Raw genomic sequence first — 23,486 nt, forward strand, 5'->3', positions numbered from 1 at the left:
GTCCCTCCCACTTTGCTCCCTGCCGAGGTGTGGGCCTGTGCTCTGCCACCGTGCGCTCTGCCGTCACCGCAGCTGCCCGGCCGCAGGGCTGAGCCCGCTGACAGCAGGAGGGTTGGTTGGCATCCTCGACTGTGTCTGTTTCTTACATCAGCAGTCACTGGGACAGGGGGGTGATAAAACACACGGGCACAGGAATGCTTTTTTTTTTTAAATGAATTTTTTTAAGAAACTGCATACATCGGAGACAATAATTTAAATACCATGCAGTTTCAGTATGTACAAAAACTAGAACATAGAGATCCAGTTTAATTTTTTTTCTAGTTATTTACATCATTTTCATACAGCCATAATCTGTTAAATTACAATACTGGAAGAGCACATGATTGACAGCCACCACACTCACTCCTATACAAAGACAAACTATATACAGACACTTGGATATCAACTGGAAAATGCAACTGGTGCAGGAGTAACTGGGACACATGGGAATGCAGGTAATGTGCCCATCACCTCCTCTTTGTTTACAGAAGTTGTTCCAAGCTCAAGCAGACTGCACACCTGGGAAAAAATCATTTGTCCCCTTCATCTTTCCTGATTTTTTATTAGCCTAGTCATGTCCCATGGTTATTTGTACAAAGTGGGTTCATTTGCAGGCACGTTAGGGAGCCCCCATGCACGCACATATACCTGTGGTTTCCATCTCGCCCATCTTCTTTTGTGAGTGCAAGCTGTCGCTAGGCGTGTGGGAGGTGCCCCCCCCCCCCGTTGGTTTCCACCATACAGGTGGCACTGTAGAAGTAACAAAGGGTGAGTTTGGTGACGAGCTGCACTGATGGCAAAGTGCTGGGCTTACATACAGAGGCTGAAATACAGTTGTGTAATGGGCTCGCTAAATAGTTTCAGTTAATACAACAGACTTTTAACCCTTTGATGTTCTTTCCCCCGCCATAAGCGTGCACTAGGAATTGCCTCGACACAAAAGCCAACCTGAGCCCCGTCCCAGCAAACCCACGGCCCGAAATGCCGTCCCCCCGCGGGCACCCACCCAGCGGGGCGCAGGGGGGGGGAGAGGCCCCGGCGCTGACCGTCCCCGTCAGTCGTCAGCCGGGAACGCACTGCCGCGTCCCGACAGCCTGCTGCGGGTGGGAGGGCGACGCCACCGTCGTCCTTCCTTGCCATCGCCTTTTTCCAAACAATCAAAACTTTTGTCTATGCTCTTTGGAATTGCTTTTCCAGTCCCCGCCACCTCCCCAGCCCCACCCCCACCCCACCCCAGTTTCCATTTCACTTTTCCTTAGGCTGTAGAACAGGTGTTGCACTACTTGCACATTTTGAGTATGAATAACCCATTAGGACTGAGCAGATTATAAGCAAAATGTTTTTCTTCCTCGACCCTAGACTGTTCTCTCCATTATCAGCCCTGGAGATGGATGACTGGAGTAGCCATTTTTGTTCTGCGTTGATTTTGCCATTTTCTAGACCTGACGTAATTTCTTTATTACTACTATTAATCTCCTCCTAATATGAATGAGCATGACTGGTGTTAACTGAGACTTAACAGGAATGTGATCGTCTTTATGTCCTGCGCGTAATCCAGGCTGAAGGGGGGGGGGGAAGCACGACTTGTTATTTTTTTCACCCCCAACAGAATCACAACTACTGTACCGTGGTAGAGATGGCTTTCACAGACGAGAAGGAAAGAGATTTAAAGAAAAGGACTAGCTGTTCTCCAATCTGCTTGCAGCTTCCCACGGGTGCCAGAGGCGGGCGTGCAAACTGAGGACGCGCTGCAGTGTTCAGGCACGGGGAGGGGGTTGAAGAATGCCTCGACAAAGGGTAACGTTGCAAAACACCCAGCGCCACGGAAGCTAAAACCAGATGATGTGCCAGTTCTGCAGTGCTCACTGCAGCGCCAAACGCTTTATATGGCTTCTTTCTCCTCCTCTTCCTCCCTTTTCAGTTAACAAGCGCTACTTGCAATTTGGGGGAAATATGGCAGTTCTTCCCCCGTGTCCTGGTGTCTGCTCAGCCAGGAGTTAACATCATTTCTAAAAAAAATATAAAAAAATAAGGAAAAAAAGCATTGCCACATGTAGCTGCCCTGGGGACAGCAGGAATCCTGAGGCAGGCAGAGCCCAACACCTTGCTAGCGGCCAGCAGGGACCCACCTTGGGCCCATCCAGGCGAAGGCAGGGTGCTGGGGAACGTCTGGCTGTCGTTACGTGCCTCAGCCGTGCCCAAGGGCTTGTTTAGGCTACCAGAGCGGCAGGCATGGGCACCGCTGGGGTTCATGCCCCCAAGGGACGGTGGCAGTACCCAGAGCGATGTTGCCCGTAGACCACCCGTTCCCCTGGGGACTCTGGCACCGAAACCAGACTGACAGCAGCAGTCTGCTACTTCCACCTCTCTCTTCTTCATTTTCATCATAAAATGAAAAAAAATGCCCCCTTTTCCTCCCACCAGCTTACTGAATCCTGTGTTTTCTGTCACTACTTCTCCTTAAAAGGCCTCCTTCCCTTTCACACTGAACCTCTAAGCTAACGATGCCTGGGCAGGTACAGGATCCATACTGGAACAGGAGGGCTTGATGCTCCTCAGACCAGCTGTGCACAGAGCCCTTTCCTAATGCAATGTGTGTGTAGTCAAAAGTCTAGAGTTTTGTTTTCCCTTTTTAAAGCTGTGATGCAGTCTTGTTACGCGTGCACATGTATGTGAATGAATTTAAAGACATGAACCCCAGCCTTCCACGAAAATAACCCCAAAGCAGCATATTCCTTGCTGGTACGTAAGTGCTCCGTCTCTGCTGCTGTCTCTGAGCTGACAACACTGCACATTAATGGCTTCCACTACTGATCACCTTGTGTCTAAAGCAACTGTGAGCTGGCGATGCAGGGATCACTGTGTGTGTTTCTTTGGAAATCATTACCTCATCTGGGAAGCGTATCACATCAGAGGCGTGCTGTCCAGAAACCAGAAACCAGCTGGTTTTTACTTTCCTTTGTAGCATCTCCCATCCCACAACAGCCAACTGTTATTTAATAGCTAATCCTTAGCATTGCAAGGATGGCCCCAGGTGAGACTGAAATGCTTTCACTCGTCTCTGATGGAGAGCAAATCTGTGAGGTATTGAGTACCGCTGCTAAGCAAAAATTGGAGTGCGTTGGCCTCACTGCCTGTGTCGTCTGGGGAGGCTGGAGGCTAGAGCAGCTCCATGGCTACGCGCAGGTCCCTTTGCTTTACTCCTGCAACCAGAGGAACGAGACCAAGGCCTGAGAAGAGGCAGGAGTGTTGGCACTATGCAGCATTGGCCATTGAATGCTCACATGCGAGAGGCTTCTCAGCCTGCAATCCATAAAGGGCAATGTTGGCATGGCATCAGGGGAGGTAGAGAGGGAGCACAGAGGAGTGGGTAGATACATGGAAGACAGCGAGAAAGGAAAAAATAATAAAAAAATAACAGAAATAACAACACTGTAGTAAAAAACTTTGGCCTCTCTGTTCAAACCGTCAAAGCAAAATAGCTATTGTGGAAGAAAAAAGGTGTCCTGAAGTAATGATCTGGAACGTCTTACAGTAATGTCGCTACAGTGCTTTGGGCCAGTGGCCCAAAACATGGCATAATAGTTTCCTGTTAGAGCTGGAAAGGAATCCTAGACAATGTTTGCCCCAGCTTGCTGGCATCATGCTAGTTAAGGACTCGATTCTGGGAGGTGCTGGCCAAAGTTCGGGAAAGCACTTACATGTGTTCAGCTTCAGTTAAGCTGTCAGACACGTTCTTGAATGCAGTGAAGCTGTTTGCATGCTTACTTAGTGATAAGCACACACTTAAGTTGGCAGGTAAACCAGGCTCAGAGTGACCAGCTCTCTGAGCTCTGCTTGGTCAGTTTGTGTGTTAAACCACTATAATAAAAATAAATTAAAACTGAAACAGAACCCCTCTGAACTGCTGTCCTTACGCCTCAGCTGTGGGTACCGGTGACGAGTCCCACCATCCATACCAATGCACCAAACTCCTTTTGCTCGGCCAGGTAACGCAATCTGCCATGCCTTTCTCCGTATGAGTTTTGGATCAGTGCTTGAAACACCTGATGCAGAGAGGACAGCTATCCCGCATCGAACCCCACGTTCCTCCTGTCGTGCGTCCCTCTGCAGCGCGGGTGGGAATCCCAGACTTTCTCGCTGCCGGCTGCGCATCGGCTCTCACGCAGTCACGAGCTTTGGGTGTGAAAACAAACTACAAGCTGAGCAAATGCTGTGCAGTAACCTTGAAGAGATGGGTTTTGCTTGCTTGTCCTCAGCATTCTTGCCGCTTACTGCTGATGGGTTCACAACTGGATTTAGAAAATTATACTTGAAAGAGATGAAAAATAAACAGTTTCTAGAACTGCACCAGCCTTCAGCAGGGAGTGCTGTTCTTTACAGGTAATGCCTTTTTCTGCTTGGGAGCCAAACAGTGCCTATGGACTGGCCATGAACTTCTCAAGGGAAAGAAATGCCTTTCTAGTCAGGAATATTCACAGGTGGGCTGGCCCGTAGAGTAGTTTTGCTCCTTCACTGTCCTCCTGAGGTGCTCACAGCCTGAAAGGAGTGTTTGATCTAAGTGCTTTAGTGCCATAGGTGCCGGTCTTTTGGACACTTCACCCAGGCAGTGCTTCCCTGAACCCATCTCAGGGCTCTCTGGAGTTGATGACAGAGACTTGTCAGGATGAGGGGTGCCTGAAGACGAAATGGATGCACCAGCAGCTGGGCTTGAACATGTATGGCAAATCCACATGCCAGGAAAGTCTTATACACAGATGCCAAGTCATGGCAAGATTCCCACCAGGGGTATTTTCTGTTATTGAAGCGTGAACCAGCAGGTCTGATGATGCTGCAGTACCCATCACATGTAAATACAATTTTCCTTTTTTATATTTTTCTACTCTTTTTTTTTTTTTCTTAAAAAGGCAGTTCAGAAGATTTACATTGCACGTAACAGGAAAGTGAATAATACCAGCACTTATGGTTCCTTTTAGTTATGTTTCGAAGACGGCATAGTAGTCAGGTAGAATTGAACTGCTACGGTCTATGAAACCTAAAACCCAAGGAGAAAAAAACAACCGACAGAAACAGTAAGATAATATCCTCACATGCATAGTGTACATAAAAACATTGGAGAACTAGTTGCTACAGTGACGCAGTTAGGCAGCCCGATTCCTGCAGCACTGACATCAGCTGCGCTGGCACTGCGGCCCAAGACCAGACGCTCGCGCTTCCTTGGCCCTTGCCAGACTCACGGCTCATAGGCATAGGCTGTTTGCGCCAAAATCTGCTAAAGATGTGGATATGCTTTGGGTCCATCCTCTCAGATCCCTGAGCGAGTGATTTCAGCTCAGCTAGCCTTCTTTCAGACCACACCATGCCTGACTCCACAAAAACTGTCTGGTTTAGACAAACCTTACGCTCTTCAGCCAGAAAGATTTGCACACAGTTCAAGTCCGGTTATTCCTTCATGTCTCAGGCTAAAGAGACAAGTAAAGCTAAAACAGCCACCCTTTCTGCAAGTACACCCTGTGTCAGGAGGCCTGGGTTTCTCAGCTCTGCAAAGGGGTGGTGTATTTTTAAAGCTTTGATTTTTCACTCTATCATGAATTAATTAATGTGTCCCACTAGTAAAGCAACACTCACATTCTTTGCTCAGCTCATGCCACTGCTTAATGACATGAATAGCTCATTACCTTGCTAATGATTTCTAAATGGTGATCTAAGTTTGTTTAAGGGAATTACTCTATTTTGTTTAAGCATGTTTCCTTCAAGTGTGTGTTTCCTGAGGCCACTCACTAAGTCCTGCTGAACTTCAGCCAAACCCTTACTCCAATTTCTATTACCTTAGCTGTATCTCTGAGTATGCCTGGCCCAGACTTCGCCAGTCAAAGCCACTCGGTGGCTTTCAAATACAAACTGGGTCACCTCAGAGGGTCACTGCTCACCTCAACACTGGAAAAGAAGCAAAATACTGCCCAGAAACCTGCAAAAGCCAAGCAGCTAGAGAGACTCCTGGACGACTAAACCAGCCTCTATGGGATGCTGAAAGCCTCGTGGAAATCTATGGAGCTCTCAGTGGAGCTCAACTCCTTGTAGCTACAACCCCTGTAAAACAGCCTCATCCTTTCTGAATTTGTCATGGCTCTCCTGGAGAGGTGAGCCAAATGTCCCTCGAAGGCTCAGTCACCGGGGTCAACAGAGCTAGGCCACCTGCACCCCTGAAAGCTTCTTCCAGACCTCGTGGCTCAGGGGCAGCTGGCTTGTCTCTAGCAGCGCTCTGTTACTACAGCCCTCAGTGCCACCATCCTAGCACATGCTGGGAAGTAGAAGGGAGATTGTTTCTGCAAGGGAATATATGCATAATGCATGTGGCAAATTTTAATATAGTTATTAATCTATACACATAAAAATCCCCTAATACAAAATGAATTTTTCCTTAAGCTCTTCTGCATTTTTTCTTAAAAGTATTGGCTGCATTTTTTATGAGCACCTAGCTGATGAATGTACTAATACAAGGGCAGCTCCAGTTTTGCACCAGAGCTCCCTCTCACTTGTCTGCAATACCTAACACTTGTTTTTCAGTGTCTAACAGTGAGCGTGGGTTAATATCGATTTGCAAAGGCCTGGCTTCAGCTGAAACGCCCGGAGTTCAGCTCATCTCAGCATCAAAGCCAGGGCTGTGTGAGGTGACAGGCTCTGACCTCCCTGCGTGCCTCGGCCCAGGCCTCTCAGCGAGGAGGGCTCGTACTTTGGGGTCGTGGATAATTTGTTCAGTGTCTACCTTTCCAAACAAAAAAAGCCTAAAAGCGTGAAAAATAGCGCCTCTTTTTTAGTGCCAATCATCTCGCTAGCTCCCCACTGCATCGCCTCTGGTGGGACGTGGTGGGCAGGACTGGGGGATCAGCACGTGACATGCTGCAGAGCAGCTCTGCGGAGAAGGACCTGGGTGTCCTGGTGGAGGACAAGTTGACCATGAGCCAGCAGTGTGCCCTGGTTGCCAAGACGGCCAATGGTATCCTGGGGTGCATTCAGAAGAGTGTGGCCAGCAGATCGAGGGAGGTTCTCCTCCCCCTCTACTCTGCCCTAGTGAGGCCCCATCTGGAGTACTGTGTCCAGTTCTGGGCTCCCCAGCTCAAGAAAGATGAGGAGCTACTGGAGAGAGTCCAGCGGAGGGCTATGAGGATGATGAGGGGACTGGAGCATCTCCCCTACGAGGAGAGGCTGAGGGAGCTGGGCTTGTTCAGCCTGAAGAAGAGAAGGCTGAGAGGGGACCTTATAAATGCTTATAAATATCTGAAGGGTGGGTGTCAGGAGGATGGGGCCAGACTCTTTTCAGTGGTGCCCAGCGACAGGACAAGGGCCAATAGGCACAAACTGAAGCAGAGGAAGTTCCATCTGAACAGGAGGAAGAACTTCTTCCCTCTGAGGGTGACGGAGCACTGGAACAGGCTGCCCAGAGAGGTTGTGGAGTCTCCATCTCTGGAGATACTCAAGACCCGCCTGGACAAGGTCCTGTGCAGCCTGCTGTAGGTGATCCTGCTTCAGCAGGGGGGTTGGACTAGATGATCCCCAGAGGTCCCTTCCAAGCCCGAACATTCTGTGATTCTGTGATATGTGTGCAGCGTGGAACAGTCGTGTGCCCGGCGGGGTTTGATTTGCGCTCGCTCATTCCTACCTCGCTACGCCCTGGTTCTGCAAGAGTTCCCTGTCCTCCTTCAGACATCAACGCTGTTTACTTCTGATATCAAAAGAACAGCCGTGCAGGTGGAGCACGACGATTTAAAAAATAAAACAAAAGGAGGTTACACTCTATTAAACAGGCGGCCCGTGCCTGCATACTGCCTTGTAGCGCGGCGGCATGAGCTCGTCTGTGTGAGTTTATCTTTTACAGTCTGTAATTGGCAGTGTTGTTTAGACCTCATGGTGTGTTCAGTGGGTGTTGGAGAGACAGCTGCTGCTTTCGTTGTTTTTTTGGAAAACAACAGTATTCATTGATACTCTTAAAATATTAATCTCAGCTTACCTTGTTAGATGCCTACTTAATTCATGAACTTCCATTTCAGTGCTTTTAAATTCATTAAGCTCTTTTCGAATGGCTGCCTGCAAAGGACAAATAAACTCATAAATGTATAAATGAGAGAGATCAAAATAAGCTCACATTATTCTCAAAACAGTGTATTAAAAGTGAAGCAGACAGATAACATTATCAGAGAGAGAAAGAAAAACATAAAAAAGATTTTAAAACGTGAAAAGGAAAATAGATAAACATGTTCTAAATCACGTAAAGGGAGAGATGAATGCTTTGGTGGAATGGCTCCATTTGAAACCATATCATAGACAATGCAGATACAGAACTCAATTTTGGCCTATTACGTTAACACTTTTATGTACAAATTCTAAATTAGCATATGCATGAAGAAAAAAAAATGTGCAGAAGAGTTTCTCAAGCACTGAGATCTGTTTCACAGCTGGACTGAGAGTAAACCATTCCTGGAGCCCGCCGGACTCACACTTGAGATGCCTCCCGCCTTTATGCGGTCCGGGATTTTCTCCGGTGAAGTCACTTAACGTGGCCGAGCTTACTTGGGAGGGAAAGTGGGATAAGGGGGACGCCTGGCTCCCTGCCCTCCTCTCTGCCTCGGGCTGTGCCCCTCCGTCCTCCTCCTCCCTTCTGACCCAGCGGTGCCAGCTGCTGAACCGATTCCCACACCAGTCCGGCAGAAAACTAGCCACAGGCAGTCGTGTTCGGCACCGGCAGGAGACCCCGTTACCCACAGCCTCCCCGGTTTGTCCATGCGGAAAAAGAAAACCAGCAGGGCGAGAAATATTGAAGAATAAATAAAAAGAAGAAGGGGCGACTCGGAGGGACTCGGCTTCATGGTGGAGAGGGTGCTCAGCAGAGCTGTCTCCAGTCCCGAACCCAAAGCCAAGACTTCTGACAGCCCTGTGATGTCTGCAGCTCACAAGCGGGCCTCGCCACCAGCGTCTGGAGAGGACGTGCAAGGTGGCTGCTGCGGCCAAGTGCTCCATGGGTCCCAGGTGTGTGCCACTGCCTTTCCGTGCGATGCTGAAATCAGCATCAGCGGCTGCAAGCGGCTGCTCCAGTCGGTGGCACTCGTGTCTGTCAGCAATTTTTCTTGATGAAGGACATCTAAGCTAGTATGAACGGCACGAACCCGAAACGGCTTTTGCAACAGCCACTGATCCGGTCACCAACTACTTTTGCCTTGACAAGCCCTAGGCGATAGATTTTGTGAGTGTGACCTACAGAAAAGGCCCCTTGTGCTCTTTCTGAACAGCTCTTGCTTTTTATTTACCTTAGAAATGTCTGTCAGGCTCTGCCTCCACCCATCAGGACAGAGCGGTGGCTACACAGTGACTCGGGGGCCCACCTTCAGTGACTGTGAAGGAGGCCACACGGGCTGCTGTCTTCCACAAAGGCTGAAAGCTATCCCCCCCCCATCCCTCATCTGTCGGAGGGATTTGTGTTCCTCTAACAGTCAGGTCTGGTAAAGATGAAGTCAGACTGAAGGCAATTCCCTACATCCAGCACACGGAGCAAGATTTACTGACAAACAGAGAAGTCCATTACCAAAATCTGTTTTTGCAATAGCTCTAGCCTGTGCTGACCAATGAAGACAGTTATTGAATCAAAGCTCTGGAAGAAAATAATCATTTATAGGATGTTGCAGCTTTGCCCAGCATTTTAGAGTTGCTTCCAACTTGTCTGGCTATTTTGTCCAACCGTGGACACAGTGGTGGGGAAAACCCAGTGATCTGAATGGCAGAAATCAGAATACTGGCCACATGACCCAACTGCAAAAAATAATGTATCTGCTTCCTTACGCCATAAGGGGCATTAATGTGACAAACATTTCTTCTGCTGCTTTGCTGAGAAAAGGTTCATCTGGCGAACTTCAGCCCTTTGCTCCGAGTATTGACTTTGCACATGCATTATAAAAAAGAAAAAGTGACCTAAAAGTACTTTGCCTTAATACTGAATTCTTTACCAGGCTAAATTTAGTAGCAGTATTTAATACTTGCTCTTTTCACAGACACAGGATGAGGAGGGAACTCTCTGGACACCAAATCTTTTCCTTTCCCAGCTGAAGTCTCTCCAGGCCTTTCATCCCAGACTAGGATCTCTCAAAGGCTGCAGAACCAGCTGGAGATTTATTCCCTCACTCGTCCTCCAATGAGGAGAATAAAACTAAGTCAGTCGACTAAGATCTTGTCTAACATGGTGAGATAAAATTGGAAAGCTAATTTAAGCCAGTATATTATGGTCTGTGGACAGTCCGGAGGAAGTTTTTCTTTTTTTCACATCAGTTTATGCTACACTAACTTAACCAAAGATAAACTGGGAAAAACCCTCTGTCAAGGAGAAAACCAGTGAATACAAAACTATACAAGTCCTTTGGTTAAATTATACAAGTATAACTGGCTGCCCTTTCCTCTGTGAATAAAACCAAGAGCACTATAAATGAGAAGCGTGGCCAGGAATCCTGCTCCTGTCTCTAAACGTTGCACATCGTGGTCTCCATTGCTGCACGAGTCCCACAGAAAGAAACAGTCAGGGCTTGAATTCAGGTACCTGAAAGTCTTTAAAATTACACGGGCATCGAGTGACTGTAAGCATGGGAATCCCCCATCAGCCTTGATGTGGCCATAAAATGTTTCAATCTTCTTCCTGAGGCACCGTTAAGACCCTCACGATGTGACTGATATGATTTGCCAGCAGTGCCGACACCAGAGACACCATTTAGTGAAGGTCCCACCGGTGCTCAGAGGACAGCACCCGTCAATACCAAATAGGTGTTACTGCTTGATGGCCACGGGACCTGCGGGACCCGATGGACACCGTTTGCTGTGACATGCTCTAGCTATTCAGTTCTCCCAGAGTCGCTCCACTTACTTTGTCGGCGGCTGTGAGTCGCGTCCAGGGTTTGTCTGCCCTCCTGTCGTAGTCCTGCGCGTCTGCCACTTCCACGTAGTCACTAAAGCGGATGAGGATCTTCCTCTCACGTAGCTCTTCTACCGTGGGCCTCTGACTGAGCTGTAGGTTTGAGGAAGGAGTGGAAAAAGACATCAGGACTTCACTTTTCCCCTGCAGAGTGCTGCTTGGGGATTTGTTTTACTACAACCTTCGTTATGAAAATAAGAGGGTTCAGACATTCCCAGTACCACTGTTTCTATCAGCCTTTCACAGAACTGCTGCTTGGGAGATGACCTGCTGTTACAGCACCTTGAACACCATCCTGCCATGCTGCCGGAGCAGCCCACTGTTTGGGAAGGGGCTGCAGCTGGAGACAGTCCCTGGCTGGGTTGGTCACCCCTGGCAGAAATGAGATTTAATGCAAGTCTCCTAGGGCCCCACCGATGTCACAGGAAGAGACAAAGGCCATAACACAACTTTCAAACTACCCGCACAGGCTGTATGCTTCCCCATCTGGGAAGAGTCAGGCAGAGGCACCGAGCGGCTCTTGCCCTGCATTGTGTGCAAAAGGTGACAAATGACTTTCCTTACTATTCTGATATCTGCAGACTTGTCCTTGCTTCCAGAAAAGGCAGGCAGGATGGTGACTAGTGCTCAATGAACTTTTCACTGTACTTTGTGGCTCAATTTGGTGTCACAGCGTATTTGACTTTTAACAGTTTACATGGCATACTGCAAGCCAAGAAAAAAAATTGCAAGGGTGGACTGTATCACGTCAAGAAAGCATCTTCATTGTTCCAAAGCATTTCTTTCAAATTCCACAGCAGAATAAGCAGCCGCAGTCAAAACTCTCCTCTCAAATTGGAAACAGTAGTGTGCTGGTAGTCCACGTATCGTATGGGCTGTTGCATGGCTAGCGACAGGAACTGGCTTTCAGGGATCAATTCTCCCTGGACGCACGGCATGCTGGTTAAGGCCAAAAGCAATTACACAAGTGTTTCTGGAGAAGGTGCTACATATGTGTGTGCATGTGGCTGTACATCAGCTGCCAAAGTTTCACCGCTGGAGTGAAACACTTGTAATCGTGATAGATCAGGAAAAATAATCTCCTGCTAATAATTAGCTAGACAGTATATCACGCTGTTCCCACTCACTAGAAATAGGTGTGTTTCACAATACTTCACCCTTGTGAATAGTGCAAAGCCTAAATATTTCATAAAATGCCTGAGACTGTATTCTGGAAAGGTATTCAGGCTCCTGGATCCTGACATGAAATTCCACCTTCCTCCCAAAATAAGTATCTCAGTTCCCTGCATTTTATCTTCCAGGGAGAATTAAGATTCAAAACAGCCAGGATGCTAACTGGAGGGTGAAAAATTTGCAGGATCACAAGAAAGAGAAGCAGATGCTTGAAACCCCACCTCTCTCCAGCATTTGGGTGCTGATGCAAGACAGCTCCACTGCCCCGTCTTGCCTCTGGATTGAAACCCCTGTGTGCTTGTTCTTGCCATGAAGGGTTGCCTCTCTCTTCTCTATCTAGAAGGGATGGTTGCGATGGGAGGTGACAGCAGGGCTGCTCTCCTTACACAGATAGCCCTGAGCACGTGCTCACGGACTGGGTTTGAACACCTCATGTAGAGGGTCTGCAGAGCTGCACTAACCCCTGTGAGATCCTCAGTGGCAGGAATCACGTCCTGCTCCTCCTAGCTGCAACCCAGCCATTTCCCACACACTGAAGTGAGAGAATTATCAGAAAGAAATGGTAACCAGGAGCAGAATGCTACACTGCCACGTGACGCCCTTGCCTAGGGCAGCTGGCATCAGTCATGTCACAGCTTGGCAGTTCATAAGTTGTCTCCATAGACATTTTAGGGTAAATTACAACATCTAATAGGGGAAAAACTCCTTGCTGGTTTGAAAAAGAGCTGCTCTGAAACTTCTAAATATTGCAAAGATCTTAAAATTAGACATTTTTCTCACACCCACCTTCTTCTATGGGAGGCATGAAGTTTCCTGGGGTGAGCTTCTCTGCGTGTGTTTGTCACACGACATTTATAAGCTTGCTCTTATTTCTTCCAAGAGTTTCTCAAAAAAGCCCCATTTTATACACCTGCGTTCAGGCCTGCCATGCTCAGGTCAGCCAAAGAGCATGTATGCATTGAGGTTAGTGACAAACATGACTTTCTGAACCCAGAGTACAGGTTTTGGGGATCTTTTTTAAAAAACCAAAATGCATACACAGTAAGCATAACTTTTTTTTTTCTTTAGATAGCAGAACAAACCTATCTGTAAGCTACAGTACCACATCAGAAAAACCAGAGGGCTCAATAAAGTACATCAAAACACGTATAGATTTAATAATGTTATTTTTCACTCTAGCAGAACAGAATTGCCTCTTCAGCCTGCAGCCCTGATACCTACGCCTAAGTCACCTGCAAGCCAAATACACACTGCAGTTAATGGATGGGTTTTAAAAAAAGCAAGCAAACCCAACTGCTATACCATGCTTGGAGTATAATCACAGTTACACTGTAAGTGAGGTTTCTCACCCCAAAATTTCAAAGATAAGGGTGAGACTCCATCTTTACTTGCATCAACTGCTTATTTTCTCACAACAAGGATGAATCCCCAATATTATCTGTACATTTCTTAGCTTTCACCTTTTTAGGACTAGATGTTGTTTCAAATTAGGATGGAATTTAAAAAAAAATAAAATGTCTTATTGCATGGAGTATGACGACACCAACAAAACATAGAATCCCGTGAATTAAACTCTGTGTTTCTAAATGGCTACAAGGGAAGCAGGAGCTCCTTTAAGCTTTCCAAGCTGGAAGAAGACTTTCATAAAATGACCGGCTCTGTTTCACAGCTTCTGTCAGCTCCTGACATCAGCTGGCTTTCATGTTTGTGCTACTCTAAGCGATTAGGAAGTTCGTACAAAGGAGAAGGCAGGTGGCTGCTGATACACCGAAGCATGCCGTGCCAGGCTGATGTCTACGTGGTGTCAAGGGCACCAAGAGCCACGGAGGCAGCAGTACTTTTGCCAGTGATGTGAATTCACTGCTGGTATTTATCTCAGTGCTGCACTGGGTCTTTAACAGCTCATTTGGCTTCCTTGGTGTGCTGGGTGTGGGTTAAAATCAAAGAAATGACAGCAAACCTTACGGGCCACATGATGAAATGGGACAAATCTGAGGTAAGTTCTCACGTTTGCAAATGCACAAAAACCAAATTAGGTCCATCACCCGCACGTTTTACAGCACTGAAACACACTGCAACCCTTCGGTGGGTGAAAAGAACAGTGCACTGAGCTATACATGAAAAAACTTTGAGGGCATAAGCACATTATGAAACTTTGGTGTTAATGTGCATTTTGCATTCTTAGGCGACACCTGAATGTATGACAGACCAAAAGCTGCTTCTTCCCTTCCTCTGAAGTCATCCAGCTATTGCTGTGTATTATTTTTAGATGCCCTGCCTTTGCTTCCGAAACCTACAGAAACCTTCAGAAACCAGTGCAATTGCAGGTGCTCAGAGACCCCACCAGCGTGGTGGGCAGTGTCTCCAGCCCCACAGGGCGGCTGGAGAAAGCGAAGCCCGGAGACTGAGCAACCAGCTCAAGGTGACCCAGGAGGCCCGGGCCAGAGCTGTGAACAGAAAAAAAATGTATGGAATTTCGTGCCAGTGCTCTGACTGTGAAAGAGAGTCCCGAAATCCACAGCTTATACCATGTAGTTCACGTATATGCATAAATCTACATATATTTACATATAAAAAACCACACACACACATAAAATATTCAGTACATTAAACCAAAGGGCTGATCTGATCACGCTAAATGAAAAGAGAGGGATAACCACAATGAGTGGTTTTCTAAAAGCAATTAATTAAAGCTACATTATTTGAATGGTTAGCAAACTGCCCTGCCTCTTCCTCATGCCACTGCCGAGATTTCTTGTGAGCTGCTAAGCACGCGGGTCCCTCAGTCTGCCCGGGCTACCCTGTGCACCCTCAGCTCTTCAATAGCTGGGAAACCAGCTTTGCTGACAGACTCTCCGTGGCTGTAGGTGTCAGTGCAATGTCTGTTCACGACAAGGGCACAGCTCACCTGAGATCTCACCTTGGAGTTTATTTTTATGACCTGTGATCTGTGGTCTCTTGGGTCAATACTGCTTAATGCTACACAGTCCTTCCTGGGCAACACCTGAGAATGAGCTCTGCTTCTTCTAACAGGCAAAAAGAACAGGGCACATTCGAAGCTTACAGCACAAGGACACGGTCAAGGACACGATGCAATTGCCTGCACAAGGCGGTGGTGCTCCACGCCGGCAGAAAGGGATCTTGCTCACCAAGCTGGACCCTTTTTTACCTATTTCATTTAATGTCAGAGGGATGTACATGTGTGTGTCTGGACTTCTTCTGGGTGTGCCACCCAGGCATACACATTTCTGTTTACCCATTTGTGAAGATTTGTGAGCTGAGGGAGCAGGGCAACTTTATGGCGAGTGATGTGATTACTTGAGTGTGAACCAGGGCAAAAATCCCTTTCGAAGTAAACGGATTTGTATTAATGCAAAAGCAGTGTAAATGAGGACATGACCTCCCATGTCTTGTCACAGGAGGTCAAGTTTTCCTCTATATGTTCTGGATCACTGGAGATAAAAACGGGCACGTTTCAAGCTCTGATACTTAGCCAATTTGCAAGGGAAAATTTGACGCAAACCCCTTTTTTCTCGGCATGGGAAATGACACAAACCCAAGCATGGCCACCAGGTAAAGTGGAGGGGGATGTGCTCTTGCCAATCCAGTCTTGGGATTTAGTCAAATCTGAAATGCTGAGTTTGCTCCACTTCAGTCACAAGGAAGCTTGTTGTCTTGTCACTTCATCGTTGCCTGCTCTGTTACCTCATTAAGATGGTCTGGTTGTTATTTCGGAAAGAAACCAAGGTGAAAAATTACAGATCCTAACTAGCAGCGCACAGAACCCCCTCTCTCCTTTGCTCCCCACCTTTCGTGGTAAAACATAGGAGCAGGATGTGATGAAAATGCCCCGAAGACCTTTCCCTCTGACTATAAATGCAGTTTATCCAAATTAGCCGCTAACCTTTTGTCTTCTCTGACCTTTCCTCTCCCCGTCGCATTCCTCCCACCTCCCTCTGATGAGTCCCACCTCTCTCAAGAGTTCATTATTTTGAACAGCCTGTCCTGATGCAAGCCAGCAGAGGTCAATTAAAAAAAAAGATTGAACAGCAAGACATTTTCCAGTGAGGCACCAGCGAACAGAGAGTTTAAGTTGTACCAGGGCAGCAATTTAATGGGAGAAGATTTCAAATTATTGCATGGATTTTAAGAAACTTCCACACCTCATCATTTTGGTTGTCAATGTTATAGCTATGAGATTTTTAGTTTTGGAGCTAGACCTCCAGGAAAAATTAGCTATTGACGGTGGGGGACAGGACGCAACAGCTCTGGGGAGCAGGGGACATGATGCTATCTGAGAGAAGAGAAGGTAGGAAAAGAAGAATTTTATCCCTTTTTGCAGATGCTTTGTAACGTGTTCTGTTAATCCAGGCTATGACTCTCTCTCTGCAATGGAAGTCCTCAGGGGGAGTTCAGGCTTGTGTTAATTGCCTTGGTGCTCGGCCAAATTCACCGCGGTTCAGAGAGGATAAATTCTTAGTAGTAATTCCTGGGGGCCCAGAATTACCTCCTCGTGGAAGGGAGCTGCCTGCAACACTTCTCCCAGAGGGCTTCTGCACATTAATATTCCTGGAATGGGCCTGTGGGTCAAGACCAGTGCTCAGAGAAATCCCTTCCTAATCCATATGTCTCCCTGCCCAAATAAAGCTGCGTGGCAGGCCCTGAGGGGCAGGGAGAGGGAGCACGGGGTGGCTGGGTGTGCACAACCCGTCGCGGGCATCTCGGGTGACAGGCAAACACACTTCACCTCTCCTTCCTCGGGCAGGAGGGACACGAGCTACAGGGAAACTGCACCAAACAGCATCTGCCTCCGTTTTGTTCTTTGAATAGCAGCTATTCCCTATTTCCAGTTAATCTGGAGTTAGAGGAGTCTGAGAGGTTGAAAAGTGCTTCAAGGGGCAGCTCACTATAGGTCACCTGATTTTTTTTAATTTTTTTTTTAGAAATTGCCTGTCCAGATGATGAATTCAACTGGATATTTATTGCTGTCTTTAATAAGGCACCTAGACTGAGCAAGGTAATCTTACTTATTACAGCATGTCATGTTACAACTTATCATCATAATACTGTAACAAAATGCCAGTGCTGAAGGAATTTTAAGAACATCTTTTTAATGGATGAAGTGGGTTGTTCCCTTGGAGTTGGAATGATACCACCAAAAAAATGGGGGACAGCAGCAGTTTCTATAGGACAAGGTCAAAAGTCTTTTCGGCGGCTTCTGCAGAACCACGTTCCCTTCTACCTGCCAACTCACACATGGCTACAAGAAGGCAACGTGGCATCCTTTCTTATGTTGAATTTACCCTGTGGGCATGTGCGTGCATTAAACCTCAGTGCAAACAGAAAGGTCTGCTGGGCAAAACACTTGCCATGCTCAATTAAACTTCTGCTTGATCCGAGGTTTAAAATCCTTTGGTAATTCAGCACAAATCGACAGAAGGGGCCCGCCGCTCTGCTGTAGACACAACGACACATCTGGGACACACTCATCGAAGACAGGGCTGGGGAATAACAACAGTTTTCGCAGGATTCACTAAGTGGTTGGCATTTCTAGTTGTTATCTATCCACCTGCACACTTTATTCACTTCTTTCCTCTAGTGATTTCGTAGCTTTTATGACAGTATATTTAGTAGGTGAGAGCAAAATTTGTTGTTAGATAAGGCCTGTGATTCTCTCATTAAAATTAAAGTATGTCACTAGAACAATTTACAACAGTTTAAAAATATGATCAAAATCAAACAACGCTAAGTCACGTTGCTACCAACCTCTGAAACGTGGGGGAGAAAAATCTTTAGTAGGGAAGAAGCCAAAAAAGGCTAAGGGAATGTGACAGGGAAGAGGGCTATGAATATTAGAGAGTCGACTGTCAGGGGCTCGGACTGACGGTGCCCTCGCCCTTCTTCCTACTTAAAAGTACAACCGAGGCACAGAAAGAAATCTCACAGAAGGCTGCTGAGGTTTCAGGGAGCAGACACTGCCATGAGGCTATCACAGCCTGGGCGTTTTAGTTTAGCAAGTGTCTGTGGCCCCTGCCTGCAACAGGCAATTCATGTGCTTTGTACCTTTCCTACAAGATAGCGGAGGACAGGAACCGCACGGCGGTGACGCTGGCTGGGTCAGCAAGCCTTCATTTCTTAGGCAGCAGATCGGCTATGGGTAGCTTCGCTTCTCATCTATTATCGCCGTTCATCACATGGCATCAAGATTTGGCATGGATTCCTGTATGTATTTACCCTGCAATGTACAGGGAAATGAAAAGCCCGATTTCCTCTATTTCTAGGGAGGTATTGCTAGCCTTTGCGCAGAGCCTAAGTCCCATGAAACATCTGCAATGCAGTTAGGATCTTTTCTTTCAGGCAGTGCCATGAGGGGATGCGAGAACATCCCTGCCATTGTTGTCAGGATTTTAAGTGCTTTAAAAATAATATTACAGCTCTCTGGGCCACATTCTTAGCTCCTGCAGACAACAGCAGTACCCCCCCATTGGTGAGAGAACTCCGCTGATTGACATGAGCTGAGGACAAGGCGTGAGATTTTTAACCGTGAAAGAAAACAATCCAGCTCCCTGAATGTAACCGTTGCATGTATATTTACAGCCCTTCCGTTGTCGTTATTTATGCCATGAGAGCTTGTGATCACATAGGTCAAAAAGACAAAGCCACCTAAAAGCACGCAGGAAGGGGCTGGTGGTGCTTCGCAAGCATGCAAGTTCTTATGGGGCTTTCTCCACCTCTGGAGATAGGAAATATGCCAGGGGTGAAATTAAGTTTATCTGCAATAACAGGATGGATTGTTGGCTATGTATATTGGGGCATCTGTAGATATTTACACCAGCTGCGAAACTGAACGTGTGCATCTGAAATGACTGCTCTTCAGTTTGAAGAGCAAATGACTTTCAAATGGGAGGAAAACCAAACCAAAACTATGCTGTATTATTCATCCTTCCCTGCCAATACCACTATACACCATTTTGCGAGTGCTTCTCTCTAAATGCCTCAAGGGACAATCTCCTTTTCCAGAAAAAATGATTTCCCAGTTTTATGCTTTTTTACGTGTAATTTTCAAATGCAATCAGCATTGTTTTAACTTTGCTTTCTTTTTAATGGCTGCAGAAGGGACCAGGGTTAGACCAATTCTAGGCTCTGTATCCTTTGCTGTTCAAAGCTCCTTCTGTTATACAGACTAGATCTTCTTTCATCCAGTTTCAGAATAGCCTGCAAAGCAGTTCCCTTCACTGTCTGTGGACTTACATCCTATAAATTGGTGATTTCTGTTAAAGAGCTCTTTTAAGACTTCTTCCACACTCTACTTTTGAAAATGGTGCTAAGGAAAAGGAAAAAAGGCAAACAACTGTGCAATAGGGAGAAAAATACAGTAGCGTCATAATAGGACCAAAGTTGCTTCTCACCTTACGTGTTAATCTTCTCTTTATTTCTCGTTTTTCCTCCTGCTCCTCTTGCTCATTCCGGGCTGTAAAAGATTTACAAGGATCTCAGGCTGTGGACTCATCAGGCATGCACAGTATGCAACAAAGTAAGCCTCTCCATCAGTATGTCAGTGTTTCAGGACCTCTCTGATGCACAGCATGTCCCTCTGGGGCTGGTGAACTTCCTCGATCGGCTCTTCTTCACACAGTTTGTAAAAGATCCACAGCTTCCTTCCTTTCCCTGTGCTGGCACCTCTTCATGTGTGTCACTTTCTAGAAGTGCCAGGCAGCGAGACAGCTCTTCAGAAACTGCGATCTCCCTGCCCACAGGCCTGGTGGCCTCAGGGACTTAAGCTACGATATGGGTGGATTCAGTGAGGCTGCAAGGTCAGTGGTTGGAAAAGGAACACATGCTTCTTTTTTTCTCCCATCTACTGAATAAATTCTGAGAACTACTCTTTGGAGTGAATGGAAAAAACCCCCACAGAATAGAGGTGCCAGGCAAAATATGCAACTTCCCGTGACCTGAGTCGAGTAAGGAGAGAGTGTCCTGCCATCATAGCCTTCACAGCATCACACTGGAGTGTAAAAGCACATCCCACAGCAATCCACTTTCAGCATTAAGCCAAAAGATTGCATTACAAGTACTTACCAGGGCAAGCCTCAACCATTATCCCCCCAAGAGGACAGTAACATTTGAGTATACTAACTCTTCTTCAACTTAGGAGCAGGTTGTCATGCATGTCTTTCCACTGAACTTTACTCAAAGTCTCTAAAAGCCCAGGTTTCTTGGTACTCAGCTCCTCAGCCAGTTAGGATCTGTTTCCACTGCTTTGTTTGTGGCTGAATTGCTCCTTACTCCAGTCATGGTCGTGCATAACAGATGACCTCAAAGGCCAGTTTGGGACAGGTGGTTTGATTTATATTATCCATCTCTGGACTGAACTAAACCCATGGGGGAATTCCATGTTCCTCTCCGCTCATCCTGCAGGAGAAGGAGGCACCCTGGCAGAGTGGCAGTAATGAACCGCCAGCTGTAACTTCTTCAGCCAAGAGAGCACAGGTCAGCACTCCCACGAACCAGCTGGGACAACCCAAAAACAATATAAGGAGGCCCTAACCCAAAGGAAGTCTGCCCACAGCAGGGGAGATCATAGAATCACTAAGGTTGGAAAAGACCTCTAAGATCAAGTCCAACCGTCAACCCAAGGCCACGATGCCTACTAAACCATGTCCCAAAGTGCCACATCTACACGTTTTTTGAACACCTCCACGGATGGTGACTCCACCACTTCCCTGGGCAGCCTGTTCCAATGCTTCACAACTCTTTCAGTAAAGAAATTTTTCCTAATATCCAACCTAAACCTCCCCTGACGCAACCTGAGGCCATTTCCTCTCATCCTATCGCTAGTTACTTGGGAGAAGAGACCAAAACCCACCTCACTACGACTGCCTTTCAGATGTAGAGAGCAAACCAACATATTCAAAACTGGGGCACAGAAATAAGACCTAAGGTTCAGAGACAACAGAAGTCCCTGAGCAGGTGAGGAGAGTGAGGCTGGAAGCCAGGTTTCTTGCTGCTCAGGGCGGTAGAGCTGACAGGTCTACCACAACTGCTGACTGCAGCAGGACTGGGAAATCTCCACCAAAGTGGACCAAGAGCGAGTCAATGTTACAAGGTTTTACAATATGCTTCTGATCTTTAAATGCCACTTTATCAAAAATACTGCTTACCTTTTCAGGAAGGAAACTGATACTGGAGTAAAAAGAATAGCAGACAGCAGGGAGCCACAAATGGCTTTTTAAATGATAACTGGAATACCTACACTGATAAATATATTCTTCCTCTTTCAATGGTTCCTGTCCCTTCTGAGCTGGATTCTCTTCTAGCAATTGCTCCTCGAGCAATTTTGTTCTTCCCTTTGTGTCTCAAATTTGGAGGAGCTGGTCCTGCAAATGCGTACTCTCAGAAGCAGAGCCACTAATAAATCCTTGTAAGATTAAGCCAGAGAGCCACAGTGCTAAACAGAGCCCACGGAGAGTCAGGGCAGAACTGCAAGCAGTCAAGGAGTTACGTATAAAATTTAGTTATGGCCATTCATTTTTGTACTCAGCATATGACGTCATTCTTTTCTCCCCACTTCTCAGCCCAGCTACCCACCTTCAGAGACAGTCAGGCAGGCTGAAGACCTCAGTCAGGTAAAAGCTGCAAATTAGGAATACATTCTCCTCTGAAACCAGAAAGTGACTTTGTCTTAGCTATTTCTTTAAAGCTAATTAAGTCATGCCAATCTTGTGAAGCTGTAAAACTGTTGCTTCATTTTATCTTACGTGTTCAGGAGATGCTCTGCTTCTCTAGACCTCTGTGTGCGAGAGTGGGTGGGCGTGGGTGTGATTTTCAGATCTGATTTCTGTGCCAGTGTGAAATGTCCCCCCTGAGACCCTCAGAGCCTACCTAACCACCATTTTTGTGAGGAATTTACACAACCCTGAAAGTGCCAGGCTGACAGCTGAAGTACTTGTATCCATCTGAGAAGTGGCACGAGGGTGGTGTGTGAGGGGGATTCGGGCATCCTTCCTCATAAACACAGCGGGCAAGTATTAACTGCAGAAAAGTGTTCTTTAGTCTTCACACGAACCCTGCAGGTCTGGACTCCTCTCACTACGTGCCTTTGACTTAAATAAGAGCCAGTGAATTGGGTATACTTCAGTGAAGGACCCTTCAAGCACCGGTGTCCCTGTTCTCGGTTTCTTTGCTGTGGCTGCTGTAACCTTTCTGTTGCTACCCAGCAAATAGTGGAGCTTGTGCAACGGACGTCTTGCCCTTGCAACTCCATAAAGCTGACCGTCTCATAATTATTGCAGTAACACGGAGCTATGAAATGATCGCTTCATGTATAAAGACTGAATGTCCAACCGCATTTTGCCTCATTTCTTCGCATCAGAATGGGCAATAATGTGGTTACACAAGTAACAGGAACATCATGGCAGCAGACAAGGACATTTCAGCTTTAACTGCAGAAGAAATCCCACTGAGTCTACCTGGGAACTTCCTGAGTTTTCTTTTCTTTTTTTTTTTTTTTTGTATGTACTATGAACTAGGCTTTTGCAAATAGCTTGACCTGCTTATGCAGAGAACTTCTACTCTTTTCATTATTGCCTCCTATGGCTCTTTTTCTCTAGGCTCCATTATATTTGTTATAATGCTTTTTCTCAGAAATCTAGGGAAAGGACACAAAGTAGTGCTGTACAAACCAGATACTATTTATATTTACTTGCTTAAGAGTGGAGCATTTTTATGCTTTCTTTTTTTATTTTATGTAACTATTTTAATTGTTTGTTCCTTTCCCGCTGTGCTTCACCAAGCTGAGATGCTGTGGAAATACCACACTGCTTTTTCCTGTAATTATGAAGTTGTTTGTCTACTAAGACACACATGTTTTGGGGCAGATCTGTGCTTAGGAACCAAGCTACAAAACTTCCATTTAGGAAATACAATATAGTTCTGGGTTCAGGGTAATATTTTCAAACACATCCATGTCATTTAAGAGTCTTTATTCAATTAAAAAATAAACCAGTGTGACTCAGGGGTAATTCCTCTGAAATGTAAGAGATCTTCAGGTCTCTACTGTGACTGCTGTGCTTGGCGACGTGGACTTTAGGAATCTCTGCAAGGCACCCAGTGTTGGCGATACGGTCTCTCTGCTGATGCTGGTTCAAACACTGCTGCCAAAGCAGCTGCCCGAGACCCCCACCCTCACCAGTGTCAGGGCGGTGTTTACTGGTCACGCACCAGTGGCAGGTGGTGCATGACTCATGCTGGGTGATGCTGGTGGCAAGTCCCGGGGTGACAACACGAGTTGCCCAGAGAACTGGCCTCTGTCCCCCCTTGCCTGAGC

General features: G+C 46.7%; 1 protein-coding gene across 10 annotated transcripts in view; it reads right to left on the bottom strand.

Annotated features, from left to right (window-relative positions):
• Nucleotides 1-210: 210 nt before the first annotated feature.
• PHACTR1 (phosphatase and actin regulator 1) overlaps nt 211-23,486 on the bottom strand; it is a 413,139-nt gene continuing 389,863 nt past the window's right edge. For all 10 annotated transcript variants that reach the window (XM_075416933.1, XM_075416934.1, XM_075416935.1 and 7 more), the window contains 4 exons: nt 19,570-19,631; nt 10,940-11,080; nt 8,048-8,124; nt 211-5,074 (listed from right to left, as the gene is read on the bottom strand). In XM_075416933.1, the coding sequence (XP_075273048.1) occupies nt 5,059-5,074; nt 8,048-8,124; nt 10,940-11,080; nt 19,570-19,631 (296 nt within the window). In that variant the 3' untranslated portion in view covers nt 211-5,058. The remainder of the gene's footprint in view (nt 5,075-8,047; nt 8,125-10,939; nt 11,081-19,569; nt 19,632-23,486) is intronic.

The sequence above is a fragment of the Opisthocomus hoazin genome, chromosome 3, assembly GCF_030867145.1.
Source record: "Opisthocomus hoazin isolate bOpiHoa1 chromosome 3, bOpiHoa1.hap1, whole genome shotgun sequence".
NCBI lineage: Eukaryota > Metazoa > Chordata > Aves > Opisthocomiformes > Opisthocomidae > Opisthocomus > Opisthocomus hoazin.